The 16,938-nt window shown below is 47.8% G+C and overlaps 2 protein-coding genes across 2 annotated transcripts in view; one reads left to right on the top strand and one right to left on the bottom strand.

Moving 5' to 3' along the window:
* Positions 1–4,743: 4,743 nt before the first annotated feature.
* On the bottom strand, positions 4,744–6,586 carry LOC144107552 (uncharacterized). The gene is made up of 2 exons (XM_077640615.1): positions 6,323–6,586; positions 4,744–5,012 (listed from the first exon to the last, which is right to left on the bottom strand). Exons 1-2 carry the CDS (start codon positions 6,574–6,576, stop codon positions 4,793–4,795), a joined length of 474 nt encoding a protein of 157 aa, XP_077496741.1. The 5' UTR covers positions 6,577–6,586; the 3' UTR covers positions 4,744–4,792.
* A 3,167-nt stretch (positions 6,587–9,753) lies between these two features.
* The window catches only part of LOC144108204 (lysosomal alpha-mannosidase-like), a 43,610-nt gene continuing 36,425 nt past the window's right edge, over positions 9,754–16,938 (top strand). Inside the window, exons 1-4 of the mRNA XM_077641482.1 lie at positions 9,754–9,916; positions 11,412–11,514; positions 13,312–13,461; positions 14,975–15,171. Coding sequence (XP_077497608.1) covers positions 9,797–9,916; positions 11,412–11,514; positions 13,312–13,461; positions 14,975–15,171 — 570 coding nt within the window. The 5' untranslated portion in view covers positions 9,754–9,796. The remainder of the gene's footprint in view (positions 9,917–11,411; positions 11,515–13,311; positions 13,462–14,974; positions 15,172–16,938) is intronic.

Below are 16,938 nucleotides of genomic sequence, written 5' to 3'. Positions count from 1 at the left end.
CATCAAGAAGGCAGTCGAGGTCGTCATCAATTCTCGGAAAAAGATAGACGTCTTTCTTTTTTATTTGATTCAGATGACGATAGTCAACACAGAAGCGCCAACTGCCATCTTTCTTTTCGACCAACACAACAGGGGACGCCCACGGACTGCTAGAAGGCTCGATAATGTTGTTCGCCAGCATCTTGTCCACCTCCGTCTGGATGACATGGCGCTCAGGAAGGGAGCCACGATAGGGTCTTCTGTGTATGGGGCTGGTATCGCCCGTATTTATGTGATGGGTCACGACGGTGGTTTGGCCGAGAGGACGATTTCCAAAATCAAAGACGTAACTGTAGGAAGCTAACAGCGTGGAGAGTGCGCTGGCGTGGTCAGGTGGCAAATCCGCCGCGACCTTTGCAGAAATAAGGTCCGGACGTGAAGCTGCCGAGCGGGGATTAGGGAAACAAGTCTAAGGCTCAGCTGCTAGAGTAGAAACTGTGCATTCGACCAAAGGAAATAGTTCAGCGAGTGCAATTCCACAGGTAAAACTTGAGTAGAGAGGCTGAAGTTGAGAATCGGAAGGTAAGTGCGGTTACCGATGACGCTCAGGATAGTGTGTGGAAGGATGACATTTTGCAGAAGGACAACGTCCTTGATTGGGTTAGGGACGTAGGCACCATCACGAACGGGGGGAATCGGAGACACGGGAACATAGACTGCAGAATCGCGCGGCAGGCGAGTAAACTAAGCGGCGCGTAAGCGGGGTGGCTTGGAATCAGCGATTTCAGAGCAGAGCGGCAGGTCCAAATAAAGAAGGCCAGTGGAGCAATCAATTAGCGCCGCGTAGGTTCTTAAAAAGTCGATGCCGAGGATGACATCGTGGAGGCAGTGGTCGAGCACAGTGAACAGGACGGCTGTAGTACGCCCGGCAATGCGAACACGCACAGTGCACATTTCAACGAGCGCAGCAGCACCGCCGTCGGCGACACGAACGGCTGAGGAAACGGCGGGTGTCACAACCTTCTTCAAACGACGGCGAAAAGAAGAGCTCAAGACAAATTTCAGCGCCAGTGTCAATCAGAGCCTTAACTGGTGCACCATCCACGCAAATATCGAGAAGGTTGCGGCGGGTAGTGGAGGTCAGGAGAGGATTCTCGGGCCGGGTCGTCAATGCAGTGTCACCTCCGGGAGCAGCTGCATTGGTTAGTTTTCCGAATGAGAGCCTGGTGAGGGCTGAGTGGACGGGCGTTGAAGTTGCGGCGAACGGAAGCGACAGATCTGAGAAGGCGAGCGGCTGTACCTGCGCTGGGTCGGAGTGTCGTTGGCGTGTGAAAACTCGGAACGGGGAGAAATCTTGCGCGGTCCCTAGTAAGCACGACGATTGTAATCAAAACGAGGTCCGCAGTCCATACGACGATCATAATTAGAGTTAGGATGAGGTGGCGAAAAGAAACGGCTGCGGCAGTGGAGGGAAATGTGGCCGACACGCGAACAGGCGAAGCAGATAGGCTGGTCGTCTGAGGTTCTCCAGTACGAAGGATTCCGGTAGCGATAATGTGGCGAGATGGCCGGAGTCGGTGAAGCAGCAGCAATCAATGGAGCGGTGGTTGGTGCACAGGGTGAGGCCGAGGGCAGGCCAGAGTTGAAACCCACGTTCGCGAACTCCTGGCGAACAACGGCCTGGAGCAGAGCAATCGTAGCGTCAGGTGGCTGAGGGGCGAAGGCGATGGGAATCATAGATTCCAGTTCTCTCCGCACAATTCTGTTTAACTTGGCAGGATGCGACGGCTGTTGCAGTGTTGGTAGGTCTTCGCAAGAGGATGTCGCCGCCGTGTTCGGAAGGCGGTGGAAACGGGGAGCAATGTGGCGGTATTTGGCTTGCTCAAACTGCCGGCATACATGGAAGACAGAGTCGACCGTTGCGCAGTCTTTGCAGAAGAGCAAGTTAAAAGCGTTGTCAGTGATCCCCTTGAGGTCCACCTTGTCGGCCTCTGACATGGCGCTGTCTACCTTACGGCAAATATCGAGGACGTCCTGGATGTAAGAGATCTAAGACTCGGTGGACGACTGAGCTCGAGAAGCGAGGTCCTTTTTTAGCGCCTACCTTGCGTCCAATTGGCTTGCCAAATAAGTCGCGGAGCTTCTGCTTACAGATGTCCCAAGAGGTAAGTTCTTCCTCATGCGTCTCAAACCAGAGGCGTGCCGTGCCCGCCAAGTAGAAGGCGACGTTATCAAGCATGAGGGTCGCGTCCCGTTGGTTGTGCTTACTCACGCGCTCATACATGGCTATCCAGTCTTCAACATCCACGTCATCGGTGCCACAAAAGGTGCCCGGCCCGCGAGGCTGTGCCACAACAACGGTCAGTGCTGGGCTTGACGCTGTGGCCGGAGGTGCGTTGGATGGCATAGCGGTGGATTCAACGTGACGACCGCTGTGGAGGTCCGGGGCATTGTGTAATACACAGCACAACCTCCACCAAATATTACTAGGTTAGTTCAGCAGCAGGAACGATAGGCCATACACAGAAGACACACCAGGAAACGTTTCACTCGAGCACTAGCGGCGGCGTCCTCGTCTTCGTCGACTGCCCAGCGACACAACAACGTCGTCTTCGCTTCGCGACTGTGTACCGTAACAATATGATGGACGGAGGGCCCCTGTAGGCCTGCCGTGCTACGTCGAACTTAGTAGGCATATATAATACATGAGGCCTTTATTCCACAACCACCTACGTGGTGTAGCAATAAAGCTGGCGTCACGAAGCTAGAAGGTTGTACAAAACCAACCTTCCAGCTTCGTGACGCCAGCTTTATTTCCGCTATTTAAATGTGGCCCAGGTTGGCTTCTCATCACCTTAGGGTGGCGGGCCCGTGACTACCGTGATTCAAGCCAAGGCAAGAACCCTGAAAAGTCGTGTTTATGATTCGAAGTGGATGCGGCTGCCCGGGTGGATCTGACCCGAGGTAGCGGCCGTAATAACCCAGACCTCAGGTCGGGTTCCACACAGTTCTTTTAGTCCCCGCCAATGAGATACTAAAACAATTTTTTCCTATTGCTGCCGGATAAATTCTATCACCGTGCAGAAAATGAGTAATTTTTTAACAAATTAATTTTCTGGCATCAGTAAGAGGGCTGGCTTATAAACATTCTATATTGTAGAAACCTAGGCTGCTCACTTCTTGAAAGGACCCTCGGACGGAAGTGTTCCATAAAGGGATCCGTGGTCTTGGCTCCAATACCGAGTCGAAATTCGAGAGCTCGATGCCAACATTGGCAAAATACAGAACGCAGTTTGAATCGACGCGCGACTCTCAACTCGCTTCTGGAAAATATTGCGGATGTAACGCGTTCTTTTGTGTATGACAGGCTTGAATGAGGAAAGTGTTGCGTGCTCTTCATTGCTGTCAATCCATGTTTTTTTATTTTATGTATTTAGAAATACAGCAGTCTTGAAAACAGGACCATCGAAGGTGGGTACATAAATTTGTATAACCCAAAGGACAAAAACCAAATCTGCAGACAAGGCGTCACTTCCCGCGAAAATACTACACAACACTGTATCATTATCGCAACATCATAATACATACACTATAGTCACCGAGCCAAGCATATAAGAGGTTAAAACACTGAGTAAAATAGCACAAATTCCCGATGAAACGAACACTCCAAAATTCGTGACTTATTTCAGCAGCGCTATAAATTGGACAAAGAATTCTTTTCTACTATATGGCCAGCAATCTTGTTTTATTTGGTACGGTTTATGAAAATAGGATTAATTGTCACAGTTCGTTATCGTGGAAAGAGAATGTCGCAGGCGTGTAGAGAGAAGTATCCTGCCCCAATGCTTTCTAAGTACGCTGTCATGTGTGTCATGTGCAAACAAATGATTGAGGGCGTTCAGTCATCACCGAATCGAGAGCGCGATGAAAGTCGTTTGGAAACGCACCGAGATCCGGTCGTGCCCTCCGCTCCCTCAATCCTCCTTCTCCAAAGACCATTGCTTGTGCGAGGGAAACTGATGGTGTTTATTTTATGAAGCAGAGAGCAGGCCGAAATCTCATCCGGTAGGGGAAAACCATAATAAAACTTAAAAAAGGACGCCGACCAAAGGAAACACAACAAACAAAAAACAGGATTTCCGTACGGGAGCCTTGTTCACAAGGAAATTAATTAGGTAGTGCATTGGGATTACATATGCTTGAAAAGAGGCTGCAGGATGCGTGAGTATACAGGAATTAGATTTCCAGTGTTACGATTGAGGGCGCGATTAATCGTTTGAATGAATAATTATTCGAGGTGAATGTGACGGCAGATTTTTTTCAGTTGCCAGTACGTGTGCTGTAACCCCGTCGATGTCGTGGCCAGTTGATACGGAGTGTTTGGCTATATCATTAGAGTTCACTTCATGATTTTCAAAATTCTCTTTTCTACGTACCAACCATGACAGCTGGCTCCTCCGTATACCAACTATGGCAAGTGGCGGCAGGTGACAAGTGCATACAACACTACATCGCCAGACACCGGACACAATTTTTTTCCCATTGGCGCTTCTAACGTTGACATATTAAAACTACGTGCAATAGAATAAATAATTAGATGAACTAAAGGATTAGATAAGCAGGCCTTGAAAAAGAAGTAGCTCGGAATTAAACGACAGCTTTTTTCTCTTACTGTGGACACGGTTTCAAAGTTCTTAATAACAACTACTTCCACCTACATTTCATTTCCAAATTATAATTTAAGGTACATCTTGAGTCACTTGCTTCTGCAGGCACGAAGAATTTACTTGCAACTGTTCGTAAACATAAGAACTCAGTGCATCAGATAATAGCCTGGATCGTCGGCCCTTGGGTATCTTCTGTCTGCTACTGCGGTCGGCTGTGTGGGTACGAGCTGTGGCAAAGCGCAGACGCATGCTGATGTGGCTTCGATTTGTTTTGTCTTCAGAACACCGCTGACGTTGTACACGACGTCGAGCTTGTAAGAGAGTGTCACGCAATTTCTGTCCGGCCCGCACTGATACTTCGGACACCTGTAATAATATTAACAATAATATTAATTGGTTATGAAGATATGCACCACAAGTTTGGCCTCGTCTGGTTCTAAGACCTCGTCCCTTCTTGAAACCATTCTATACAGCAGCCCAATTTTCCCACGGCACTACACCTATTTCCATTCGTAAATAACTCAAAATAGAACAAGTAGCGCTTCCAGCGCTACCAGTATAGTCGTCATCACCTGGCAAATTATACCTCTCATTAACATACCTCTCTTGTAAGCCAAAGAGGCACATCAATGTCACACAAAGGCATACAGAGCAAGAGACGCCGCATCAAGAAACCAGTTTTGGGCCCACCTTTCTCCCATGTGGCGAGTAAGCGTTGCTGCACCCACAAGGCTAATGTCCTGTTCTTACACCAGATCGCTCGAATATTTTACTCCATAGCAGTACATCCCCGAGTTCTGGCCTCCGTGAGCATTAGAGGTGTTAGAGTTTTAAAAAAAATTGTGTATTTCTTGCTATTACAATTTTTCACTTTATTTTTGCTTTTTCTTTCTTAGTTTTTCTAATCCTTGCTCATTTTCATGCTTTCTTCAAATTAGATCTTTCTCTTGACGGCCTTACCCACGAAGACTAGCATGTAAGCGATTATTTATTTTTCGTTAGCGACCGCAAAAGTTCACCCTCCACATAAACAGTGTGACCGCATCCTGCGCACGTTGTCTCACCTAGCCCCATATGTACACACACTCCATGGCCCTCCTGTGCAAAGTGACCTCCGATGTCACACAGTAAAGAGTTCAGATTCGCAAGCCATGCGTGTTCCTCAGATTCGATTTCACATGAGACATTATCCTTACGCAGCTGAAGGACGTCAACTTTTCGAAAGGGCGAGACTATTATGACGGCAGCCGACAAAATAGGCCACAGAGAATTTTGCGGGCACTTCGACTGATTCCGTTCATATCATGGAATAGAGCCAGAGAAAATATACTGCTAGTATCCTCTTTTTCCAGCTGTCTTCCCGGCAGAATAGCCTGTACCAAAGTGCAGGCACTCGGCAATCAAACCCAACCCATAGAATTACACAAAGCTACCTAAAGGCGACACACTCAAAGGGGAAAGAAATATTGATGTCCTGTTTTCTTTTTTCCTTCTATAAAAACAAAAACAAAAAAATCATTCTCGGTAAAGGAGGCTGTGCATGTCACATGACCCCACCGACCAAATAGAACCATTCTTCCGGCATTCTGTTTTTCGGGCGATTCTGACGACGGCCGGCAATAAAGCCACTTCCATTGCGAAATCTTACGACTCCGTAATCCTCCGCAAGCGCTCACCGGCAGCTAGCCATAGGTATCTCAGCAGGTATGCGCTTGGGGTCCACGCTGAGGAACACGTCGAAGGGGCAGGTGGCGCGCTCCCCTATTTCCATGGCTTGGCCATCGGGTGCGCAGCGGTTCTGCTCCCGCAGCGCCCGGTGCCTGGACGGGAACTGCCAGCGCCATGGAGGGATGGCGACTCCGCCGCTGCCGGATGCGCAGGTTACCGCCACCACAACCAGCGCCAGCATCCAGCCCAGCGAGGCGGCCATCTTGGCTCCTTCTCTTCCTTCTCTTTCTCCTTCTTGATCTCCAAGTTAACAGGACCGCTGTCCTTCCGTCTTCCAATCTATCAGGCTACATCCAATTACCACTCGTTTTCCCTTCAAAACTTTCCTGTATCCAGCAATTAACCGCCTGTGTCTTGGCCGCTCCCTCGTAGTGGGTATGTGCCAGCAACGTCTGAGGCCTTCCTTCCTTCCTTCCTTCTTCGGAGTATCTTCTTGCGTCTTTTTGGTGGGAACAGGCACAAGAACAAACAGTTTCAAAGTATTAAGAAAGCAGCCGCGACATCCTTATTCTTGATCATGGTGTAAGAAAATTGGAAGAGACCCTTAGGCTCTACCTTAGAGTATGACGCGATATCGCTAATAGGTTAATCCGCATGCATGCCGAATTTTTGCCAGTCTCGAATTTACATCCATAGATCCCTAGGAGTCCTTATATCATTTCTGGCACAGTAGTGCAGGAGTTAAGCAATGCGCCACTACCGTGCGTAGACAGAAGCTGCCACAAGTGGGGCTGTGCACCTAGGTTGCTTTTCCCGAGCAGCCTCTCCCGACCAATCATTAATTTCACTGCCACCTGCCACGGTGGTCAGTTTGCTCACAATCAGATTGGCGGGTTTTCATGACACCACAAGGTCATAGGTGGCTCACCTAGAATGCTTCTCCGGAAAGTTTTCGCTCACAATGCCGATAACGACGACAAAGGGTATTCTGCAGGACGAAAAGCCTTAACGCTATCACGTTAGTATATTTAGCCGCTTACACAAGCCTCCCGCCACAGGCGGGAAGCACGCACAGGTAGCCGCCTTCGCGTTCTAGTACATGCTTCGACCGCAGCGGGACATTGTCGCTGTAGCGTGTGACCCCAACAGTTGCGGCGCGGCGTGGCTGTCTTTCGGTGGCGTTTTAATCTCTGTCAATCTACGTTACTTGCTGCGAGAGTGCACCGCTGTCCGTGAACGTTACGTTCTCGCTTCTATAGTAGGCACCGTGCGCAGCAAGTTCTCGTGAAGGCGCGGGCCAATTTGGCGGACGGCAGTCGCAGCTTATGTGCCTAAGGGCTTTCATGCGCTTATTGTTGTTGCAGCACAACCGCGAAGTCAAGCCGCACCCATTAGCGGACTTCGGGCGTTTACTGAATGGGTTTTTCAGAGAACCTTGCGTATTCGTCGTCGAAGTGAGCGGATGCACTGATTTTAAAAACCGCGTCTTGGTCTGGGCTTCCGGCAACGCGACACTAGACCGTCATGCAGAAATTAAATGTGTCTTGTGGCTAATACTGTGAATACACGGCATCACAACTTTCAGCAGAGTGCCTGCGGCACTAATTTCTTTACAGCTCAGTATGTTCAGTGCCGTTAAAAAAGATGGCATTGACCTGAGGAATGCAAGGGGAATTTTCGCATGCTCAGCTAGAAGTGCGCTGCACTAGCCACTAAAACAACGGAAATGCACTCTTGGTTTCCTTTCGCTCCCTGCTCTCACCTATAGCGGCTGAGGTGTTCTGCTTCATAGCCCGAAAGAGCGGATGCGTATCCCGGCTGCGGATGCATTATTTCTGAAGCAGGCGACATGCGGAAACGCCCTTCGTATTTCTGTGCGCATTAAATAACCTCAGATTGCCCGTTCTCTACACGCCGCTCTTAATCTACTCACAGTGTCGGCGCACTACACCCTTCAAGTAATATTTGAATGTAATCGCAGGCTCTTTGGCCCAAATGTGACTGCATCCGAGTTGAGGTTGACCGTTTATCTTTAAGAAGCGCTATAATTAACCACGCGCTCAGCAATCGTTCAGATATACCAAACAAGCTTGGAATCAATTCATTTTGATAACGAGCTTCGATGAACGAAAAGGCTGCGTCCTCGCTACTGTTCTACCGATTCACGTGGTCCCAGGAAGTAGAACAATAGAACGCAAACTAGCGTGAAGTGACCCGGCGTCGACAGCAGTACACACCGTTCTCTGCCTTGCTGCACTTAAACAAGCACACGTGCGCGCCACAGCACTGAGCAATCATGCAATACTCTGAAAAACGACGAAGCTGGCAGTGGCGCTGGGCTGAGCGCTCGCGCCAGGCCAGATGCCATTTAAATTATCTCACTGTCATCGTTCATCGCGCCTCATTTTTCGGCTGTCCGCCACGTAACAATACGAGCAGCATGGCCGCCGCAGTTCTGCTTGACTGCTAACACTATCCCCTTTCCCACATATCGTGGCGCCATCTGTCGGCTCTCGAAAGAGGCGTGAGATGCGACAAAAAATTTCTGGGCCCAAATAGTTCTTACACCGTGCTCTTGAAACAATTAATATTATCAAATAGAAGCCCAGCCCCAAGAAGATAGTCAGACGCCTTGCATGAAGTGTATAACATTTTACGAAGATACGCCATATATTGTGTCTGCGCTTATAGAAAAGCTACAGGATCGGGCAGTGTGTTCCACCTGTAAGTTCAAGGTAATAAATAACCCTCTTTTAAAGCAGCAGTTGTACGAATGAGACCTCTTAAGGTTTCGTAGTTGTTTTCTGGCTAGTCGTTGTAGTATCTGGAGCGTCTATAATAGGAAAGTTGCAAACAGAAGATTCCATGACGTCACACTTCTGCAATCAAGTCATGACCCCGCGGCAAATGGATCGCACTTATTATGGTCGAAAAGCCCGCTGACCAGTGTTGTAGTCTCATTCAGCAGCATGATAGCCATAAGCAGTGTCTTCTTATCTAAAAATGGTGCAAATCCAGTGGCTGCTCTTCCTGAAGAATGCAGCTTGCTAGAGTTCGCTGTTGAGTTTAGTTTTGCTTGGCCTATATGTTTAGCTCTTTTTTTAATTCGCAATTCGGTGTAGCAACGGCAGTTCCTACAGCGCTGCTCAAAATTATTGGCACCCTTTCTTCACGGTCCAATAACATCATAATCGGTCCAGAAGTGCTAATGCAGGTGTTCTTATTATAGCATGCGCGGCCTGTGCAGTTTATGTTTATCAGCCTGCCACGGCAGTGTCATGGAGAGCTGTTCTCAGTTACATAGTGCAGCGCACAGCAGCATGGGGGAGAGATGTTGGACGCGTCATGTATGCACGCACATCCGCATGTTCTCATCTTCCCCGTTGTCTCCTCCGTAGCGGTGTTCTTAGCAGAGCGCGGTGTCGGGTGTGCTCTGCGGGGACAATCGTCGTTGGGGCAGGTCTTTTATCGCTCCTCGCAATATGTTCACGCCGTCGGCCCTACAGGCGTTGCATCTGTTTGTTGGGGTGTTTCTGTGGTCGTGCGCTTTCACAACACGGCAAGGACAGCGTGCTGAAGCAGCCAACGTATGCGAACTGAGGGTGAGTAGACTACCAGCCGGTGACGCCCACACAGGAAAGCCCTAATGACTGGTCGGACCTGAAGACGGACCCTGGCAAAGAACAAATCACTAGACCAGAGTGTCGAATAGGTGATCGAAATGGGTAGCTGATGCTCCATGCGCGTTTTTGGTTCAATTTGGAACCTTTCATTTTGTGCACCTGTTAAGGGTTTTCGTGTGTTGTCTTGCGTTTACTTTAATACTGGCCGAAAAAATTATTGCTTTTTTTACCCCTAACTTCTCCTACTTAACCTACGCGGGATTTAGCCACCTTGAGTCGGTCAGAGAGCTGCTCGTGTCAAATGGCACTCCTCTAATGTCTTTCTAGCACAGTGCCCTCTAAAGACCAGCAACGCAGCTACACGGTTCAGCGAGCTTTAGTTGTTGAGCTTCAGTGCCCGTTGATGTGCATTTGGTGGCGGAACAGAGGATTTTTAAATTAAGGAGTATCATTTTCTGTATTTTTTGAGCTTAGAACTTTCTTTAAACTTAATACAGAAACAAAATCGGAAAAAGAAGAGCTCGTTAAATAAGATGTACCGCTACAGCGAAAAAACATTAACACAAGGAACTCTTGGATGGGGCGAAATAATCTAAAATCGCGGCGCTGCGCCTGAACAAAACAGGCAATAAAGAGAATGTCATGCCTTTTCCAATCCTCAGTCTTGGGGAATGTTCAGCAGTAGGTCTCCGTTTGCAAATAATTTATTTTTTATTACCATTTCCATCCAGCTGATCATGGCTCACTTGTGCTATTCTTTTTCCGCTGCAGCAGTGCCTGTAACGTTTGCCAACTTATATTGAAACGAAGAACAGAGGCGATCAAATATTTTAGCTAAATGATTTCTTGGAAACAAAGAACTCGCAGGCCTAATCATTTTCAGTTCGAACATAGTTTAAGGGAAAGTAGAAAAATGGCAACACATACCGCCAGTTGAATTTTAAAACATCATCCGCACGTCGCGTACGGTCTTCTATCAAGTCAGCTACAGCCGTCGCTCTTAAACGATATTTTTTCAGTGTATTTGTTCTGCGCGCTCTCCATTGAGAGAGTTCACCACCGCCACCCCGGACCACAGATGCAGGAATGGTGCGCCCTGTCATAACGCGAACGTTGTCGAACGGGAAAGGCAGCAGTTGTGCGAGCCTCTTCTTATGCTACGCACAGAATGTTCTGTCATACCTGTACATTTCTGTAATACCAGTGCGGTGCACTACTTTGTCTAGCCAATCTAGCCTTTTGGCTGCACCTCCTAACATCACATGATGTTGAAATAAAGGAGTTTCGTATTTGTATATTTACTGTAATTATTTTACGTCAGGAGCCGAGCCCCTTTGTTAGGGCAAAAGCTCTCCGCTTAGTAGCTGTCAGATAGCACTTCTCATTCCGAAGCTCATCGCCACTGGTATGCTGGATGGCGTGAAAGACACAGGAGACTGACATTTTTGGTGACCGTGACCGCTTTCTTTCGTAGGGCTGTCCGGCGCGCAGGCCGGGCCACATCAATATGCACGTCCTCAGCCACAGCCACAACGACGCTGGATGGATTCAGACTGTCGACACCTTGTACGAGGCCTGTGAGCCGGCCATCACTTTGCACTGCATGCCGTCTTTTCCAGTTTGTGATATTTTTGTCGTGGTAGAAACGAGTGGCGAGTCTACTACTACAGGAAAAGCATATGCGACTGGGACGCTGCACAAAAAAAAAATTGGCGGTGGTTTAGCTCTGGTTAAACATGCAGTGACGCGACAGCTACGGCTGGCTGAGTGGAACTTGGTCACGTGACCAACCACGTGATCAGCCATGGCGCCGTACCACCGGCAGCTGCTCCGCACCAAGTGACCAACCAGGCGACAGCGTGGCGGCGCAGCCAAGGGGTGGCGGCGCCGCCACGCTGAAGGCTCGAAATGCTGCCGTAATGTAGCAATCGCTTCAAGAAGGAGTAATAAATTACACCTAGTCCTTGAATATTCCGCGCCACCGCCGCCATCTATGACAGTGTCCGGTGGCAGTATTTTAAGCAAAAAAATTCATAAAACTGTGCTGCGTTAACAGATGCGGGCAGTAGATTTTTTTAGACACTGCATCTATAAAACTAGCCCAGCTCACCAATTTACTTCAAAATAATCACTGCCACCATTCCCTAGCAGCAAATAATGGGTCCTCATATATACCTAGACCCTCTCAATGTGTCTCGTTTGAATTAGATATGTGTCTATAATAACGAGTGTGGTTTAAATGTCACACAAAATTGAGGCTGCATGAGCGGTAGCTGGTCGACAGCGACGAAATCGTTGCCGCCTGCTACACCTGACTGTGACGCGACGAAAGCATGTCTCGTGACACTCCGGTAGACGGCAGCATCTTTAGTAAGGGACTACAGTCGACAAAGACTGGACGGACAAAGAGAGAGAACGAGTAATAATAGCGGGAGCCTGTTAAAGTTCTGGAATGAAAATGGGCTACATGAATATCTATAAGCGAGCCCAAACAGTGCTTTAAGACGAGTGCTCGAATTCAAAAAAAAAGAGGAGACACAAAAGCCAGCCTTGCACGGGCCGCTGGCCTCTGGAAAGCAGTCTACAAGATCTGGCTTGTCTCCTGGTGATGCTTTCAGTCTCCTTAGTACTGGGAGTCTGTTAAATAATCAAAATCCTCTTTTTTCTCTAGGCGGCTAAACATGCATTTTTGCGGCCAGGCGCGGGTTCAGCGCTCACTAGATTGACCGTTTTCATGGTTATTTAAACGTAGCCCTGCCTGCAACCGGCAACCGTCGACCACATCCTTCCTCTTTTTCCATCATGTCCGAGGCTCTGCCTCTTTGTTGCCTTCCTGATTGTGCAAGTTTCATTGCGCTCCGTTATTTGTTTGAAACATGCGAGGCTATCCCAAGCTTTTTTCTCTATTTCTTGATCATAAATGTGGTGTGATCTATAAGCAACTTAACTTATATCAACCGGTAAGATTTATTGCGCTAAAATTTAATTTTTCGCCGCCACTTTGCTTGTGCACAAAGTGCATATGATGCGGATACATTATTATTTAATGCCGCTCCTTTTATATAAGTGCAAGCCTAATGCATCAGCTTTAAAAACATTGCTGCGAAAGATGAGGATGGCAGAAAGACAGAACTGCCGTTTCCTTTCTACCATCCTGGTTTTTTTGTTCCGCTGTTTTAGAAGCCAAACCAACTCACCAGGCTTTCCTTTAGCGTAAGCTTCAAAGCTAAACGATTATTGGACCGGTATCTAATGCCGTAATCTAATGTCGACCTACAGCCTCCTCTGTTCAACACTGCAAAGTATGCTAGGCTGATGGACAAACTTAAATTTCCTCCATGTGAATCATGGTACCTGCGGCTACGCCATTGCAGATGTGGAGTCCATCTACAACACTTCAACGCGTGCCTTGGGGATGAACCCGACGTGGCGCTACGTGTCAGCTGAGAACGTCTTCTTTGCACGCTGGTGGAGAAACCAGTCGGCCCGAGTGCAGGAGAGGGTACGAGCCGCCGTCGGCTCAGGTGCGTCAATTTTGTTTTGAAAGGAAACAGGACAGCTACAACCCCGAACAAAACCACCGCGCTGTTTAGCAATGTTCAAGCCATTTCGCGCTAACGACAGCCACGCGATGTGCTGAACATGCCTCAGACGAGGCTGTCATCAGTCTCATCACACGGGCAATTGTGCATGCCTTGCCTTTAGCTTTATGCCCCGTCAAACCTAGGTAAAAATTCGGCAGAGGTTCGCTTACGCTAGCTAACTGCCTTACAAAGTCTTTTTAGCCTGGTTGCTTCCTAACCCCATGTTTTATCTCACTTTGTTCTTTCTCGTTGTTGCTGCGTGAAAATAGACGGCGCATTCCTTCTTTTGAAAACCACAAGATGCCACGCACAGACATCCTACCGTATCACGCTCATTTTCCATGACTAGCAGAATGGTTGAGCAGAGAAGTTTGGTATTACAAAGTTAGTACTCTTACGATTCCCCGCTGATACTCCAAATTATTCTGCGGACCAACCGTGAAATATGTTCTTTGTTTTCTTGTTTTAGTCCAGTCTCATCTCTTTGTTGTACTGAAGTACGACTTCTTTAGTAATATGGCGTCTCAAGCCTTTATTTCTCTCATGACGGAATGGTGCAGCACAGGCTGCCAACCAAGTGCGTAATAAAACAAGATTCAGTCGGATTCTAAGCGTCTAATACTGCGGCGGATCTTTGCAAGGTGAATTGTTCTATTTGTCTTTTTTCGCTTTTATTGATCTTTAGCCAGGTTTGACTTTACCGTGCCACGGTATTGCACTTTAATCCTCTGCAAGACAAACTTTTCTTCAGTTATGAAGAAATTGAGAAAATTGCATTGCTGTTAATTGCCACCTCGCGGGTACCACGTTCGTATACAAGCTGCTGTGCAATGGATCCTTTTTTTTTCAAATCTACTCCGCCAAGGACGACTCTCCTAAATATATAGGACTAATCCCGTGATGTCAGCGTGCTTAACAAGTTAGTAATTACTCATTTTCATCCAGGTGAATTAAACCTCGAAATCCCTCAGAATTCTCTGTGGAAATTGAAATCAGGAGCACGTAATATCTTATCGCGATTAAATGAGAGCGCTAGACAAATCAACAGTGAACTGCGGCGCTGAAATCAAAGCGGCTCGTGATAGAGGACCCAGAGAGGCGTCGATTTCTGCCACCAAGTTGGAAAAATAGACATGGAAGTGGTCAAGAATGTCAATCGCACAGCAAAAGGGGGCAGGTACGTGATTATAGCACCAAACCAACAGGGCTAACTGCGACAGCAAAACGAGGAGAAAATACGGTGAATTTTTTCACTTCTAACAACATCGAGCATAATCAGATTCGACTGACCCGACAGATGTGGCAATTTCTAAAGTGGAATAAATACTGAAGACATCGAAAATGCACCTTTAGAAGCTTTAGAATTTGTTTTAATTGACTGTATAACGATTCAGTAGCGTTGTAAGGAAGAGACATTGTTGCGCACTCATCTGCAACGTTCCGACGGCTGCAGGACAGCTGCAGTTCGTGGGTGGTGGCTGGGTCCAGAACGACGAGGCCGTCACTCACTACACGGCCATCATCGACCAGATGACTTTGGGACTCCGGTTCCTGAACGACACTTTCGGCCCGCAGTGTGGCGTGCCCAGCGTTGCCTGGCAGGCGGATCCCTTCGGACACTCCATCGCGCAGGCGGCGCTATTTTCTAGGGTCAGAGTTTTTCTCCGTAATGTGTACGTCATTCCTCAGTGGTGTACTCAAAGCAGTGACGATGTGAGAAGGCATGATTCTTGCTATTTTATTCCAGGGTCTGCTACCGCTTCTCCTGCACTAAGTACTAATTGCAGATAAGAAAGTGTTTATAAGCAAAGACAGTAGGGTCTTCCTTCTGGAAGCTAGTTCTAAGGCAAGTCACTGCGAAAAACAATGCACAGTGAGCACACTAAGATTCAGCAAAGATGTGTTCTTTAACGGGGTCTGTAATAGCTTATGGAGTGGCCGTGAGGAAGTGTACAGGCCGTCTAGCCTGTTGCAACAACTTTCGACTTTGTGTAGGCACAGCGGATATAGGCGCTTAATTTTGATGTCCACTAAAAGGTACACAAATAAATATCTTAAAGATGAGTTGCAGAATTCCACAGTGAGCAAATATTGTCATAACATATGGCTAGCAATGAAATGAGAGGACGTTGCTCAGGAAACACTCGAAACGTCTAGCAAAATGAGAATGCAAAGAATCGGCCTATAGCGCTAGTTGAGGACGCTTCGTGCATGTTACCGTATCTAGTCGCATATTAGTCGATACGCACTACAGGTTGACCCTAAACATTGGGAACCGGAAAAGAAAAAAAACTGAAGTGTCCAATCGGTAGACCAACGCAGGCTCCGAGCCTCAAACGTGCAGTTGCTGCCTACAGACAGAGAACACCACATAGCAGAGCTTGGGCGGCGCCGCAGTAAATTCATCTCCAGGAGGGCGCTCGCGTTTCTTAACCGCGCATCTGATGCATTTTTAACGCGATAGCATTAGAGGTCTCGTTCTCGTGAAAAGACGGCGTCCGTCCATCCGCGTCACGAAAAAACAGCTGGCCCGCGTGCCGCGGTGACCCGGTGGCAATCTACCCACCATGGCAGGGTCAATGAAATCAGTCGAGTTAAATTCTAAATTCATAGTATTCGCCACTGCCCACCGTAGTACATTTCACCTGCTCACTGGCCGCCAGATATACACCTTTCCCGAGGTACATTCTTTGTAAAAATGAGCCCTACGGAAGCTCAGTAAGAGCAACCTGGGTCTTACAACTTCAGTCTCGTATCTTAAAAAAAATGCATCATTGTGCAAATACTGATATGAGGACTCTCCGCGATCTATAAATCTACAAAAGAGCTGGAGTATTTGCGTGGAACTCTGTAATGATTTCTTTTTGTCGTCCATGTTTTTCAGCCCCATAAGTCTAGCTTGCTTTTACTCATCTTTTGGCGCATCCATGCGCACAATTATGGTCACACTTAAACGTTGCCGAGAATTCTCGCCCACGTTCGGGAGGCGCAACATGCAGTTGAGCTGGGCGACAGAGAGGAGATTCGATTTTACTATTCCTCTAAAGTACGCAGTCGATAGCGCGATGAATAAGTCGGGCTTCATTCTGATCTCTATATCGCCCATATCTGAAACTCTTGCGCAGCTCTATTCAAAAACAAGGAACCTCATGAAATATTTAGGCAGCAAAGGTGCAAGCACTGGCCGTAGTTCATGCAGGCTTGAAGGCAGCCAAAACATTACACTTTCCGCTCTATCATTGTTGTCGTCATTCTTACTTCCTCTCACAAGTTAGTAGCTTCGTTAACCTCCGTCCCTGACCATGATTCATGTAGTGGCCAAGCGTAATTTTGAAAATTAACATATCAACTTGTACGCGAGTAATTATAGTACCTATGATGCTCACGACTCACAGATGACCTCCCGGGTGTCGTGAC

This window comes from Amblyomma americanum, chromosome 10 (assembly GCF_052857255.1).
Source record: "Amblyomma americanum isolate KBUSLIRL-KWMA chromosome 10, ASM5285725v1, whole genome shotgun sequence".
NCBI classification, from domain to species: Eukaryota; Metazoa; Arthropoda; class Arachnida; order Ixodida; family Ixodidae; genus Amblyomma; species Amblyomma americanum.
Note: the sequence above shows the minus strand (reverse complement) of the source record. Positions and strands in the feature narration are given on the sequence as shown.

What these genes read in the sequence shown, in the direction of transcription:
- LOC144107552 (XM_077640615.1), bottom strand. Translation starts at nt 6,576, where the DNA reads ATGGCCGCCTCGCTGGGCTGGATGCTGGCGCTGGTTGTGGTGGCGGTA. An exon ending in ATACCTATGGCTAGCTGCCG is followed by an intron (nt 5,013 to 6,322) that starts GTGAGCGCTTGC and finishes ATATTATTACAG; the next exon opens with GTGTCCGAAGTATCAGTGCG.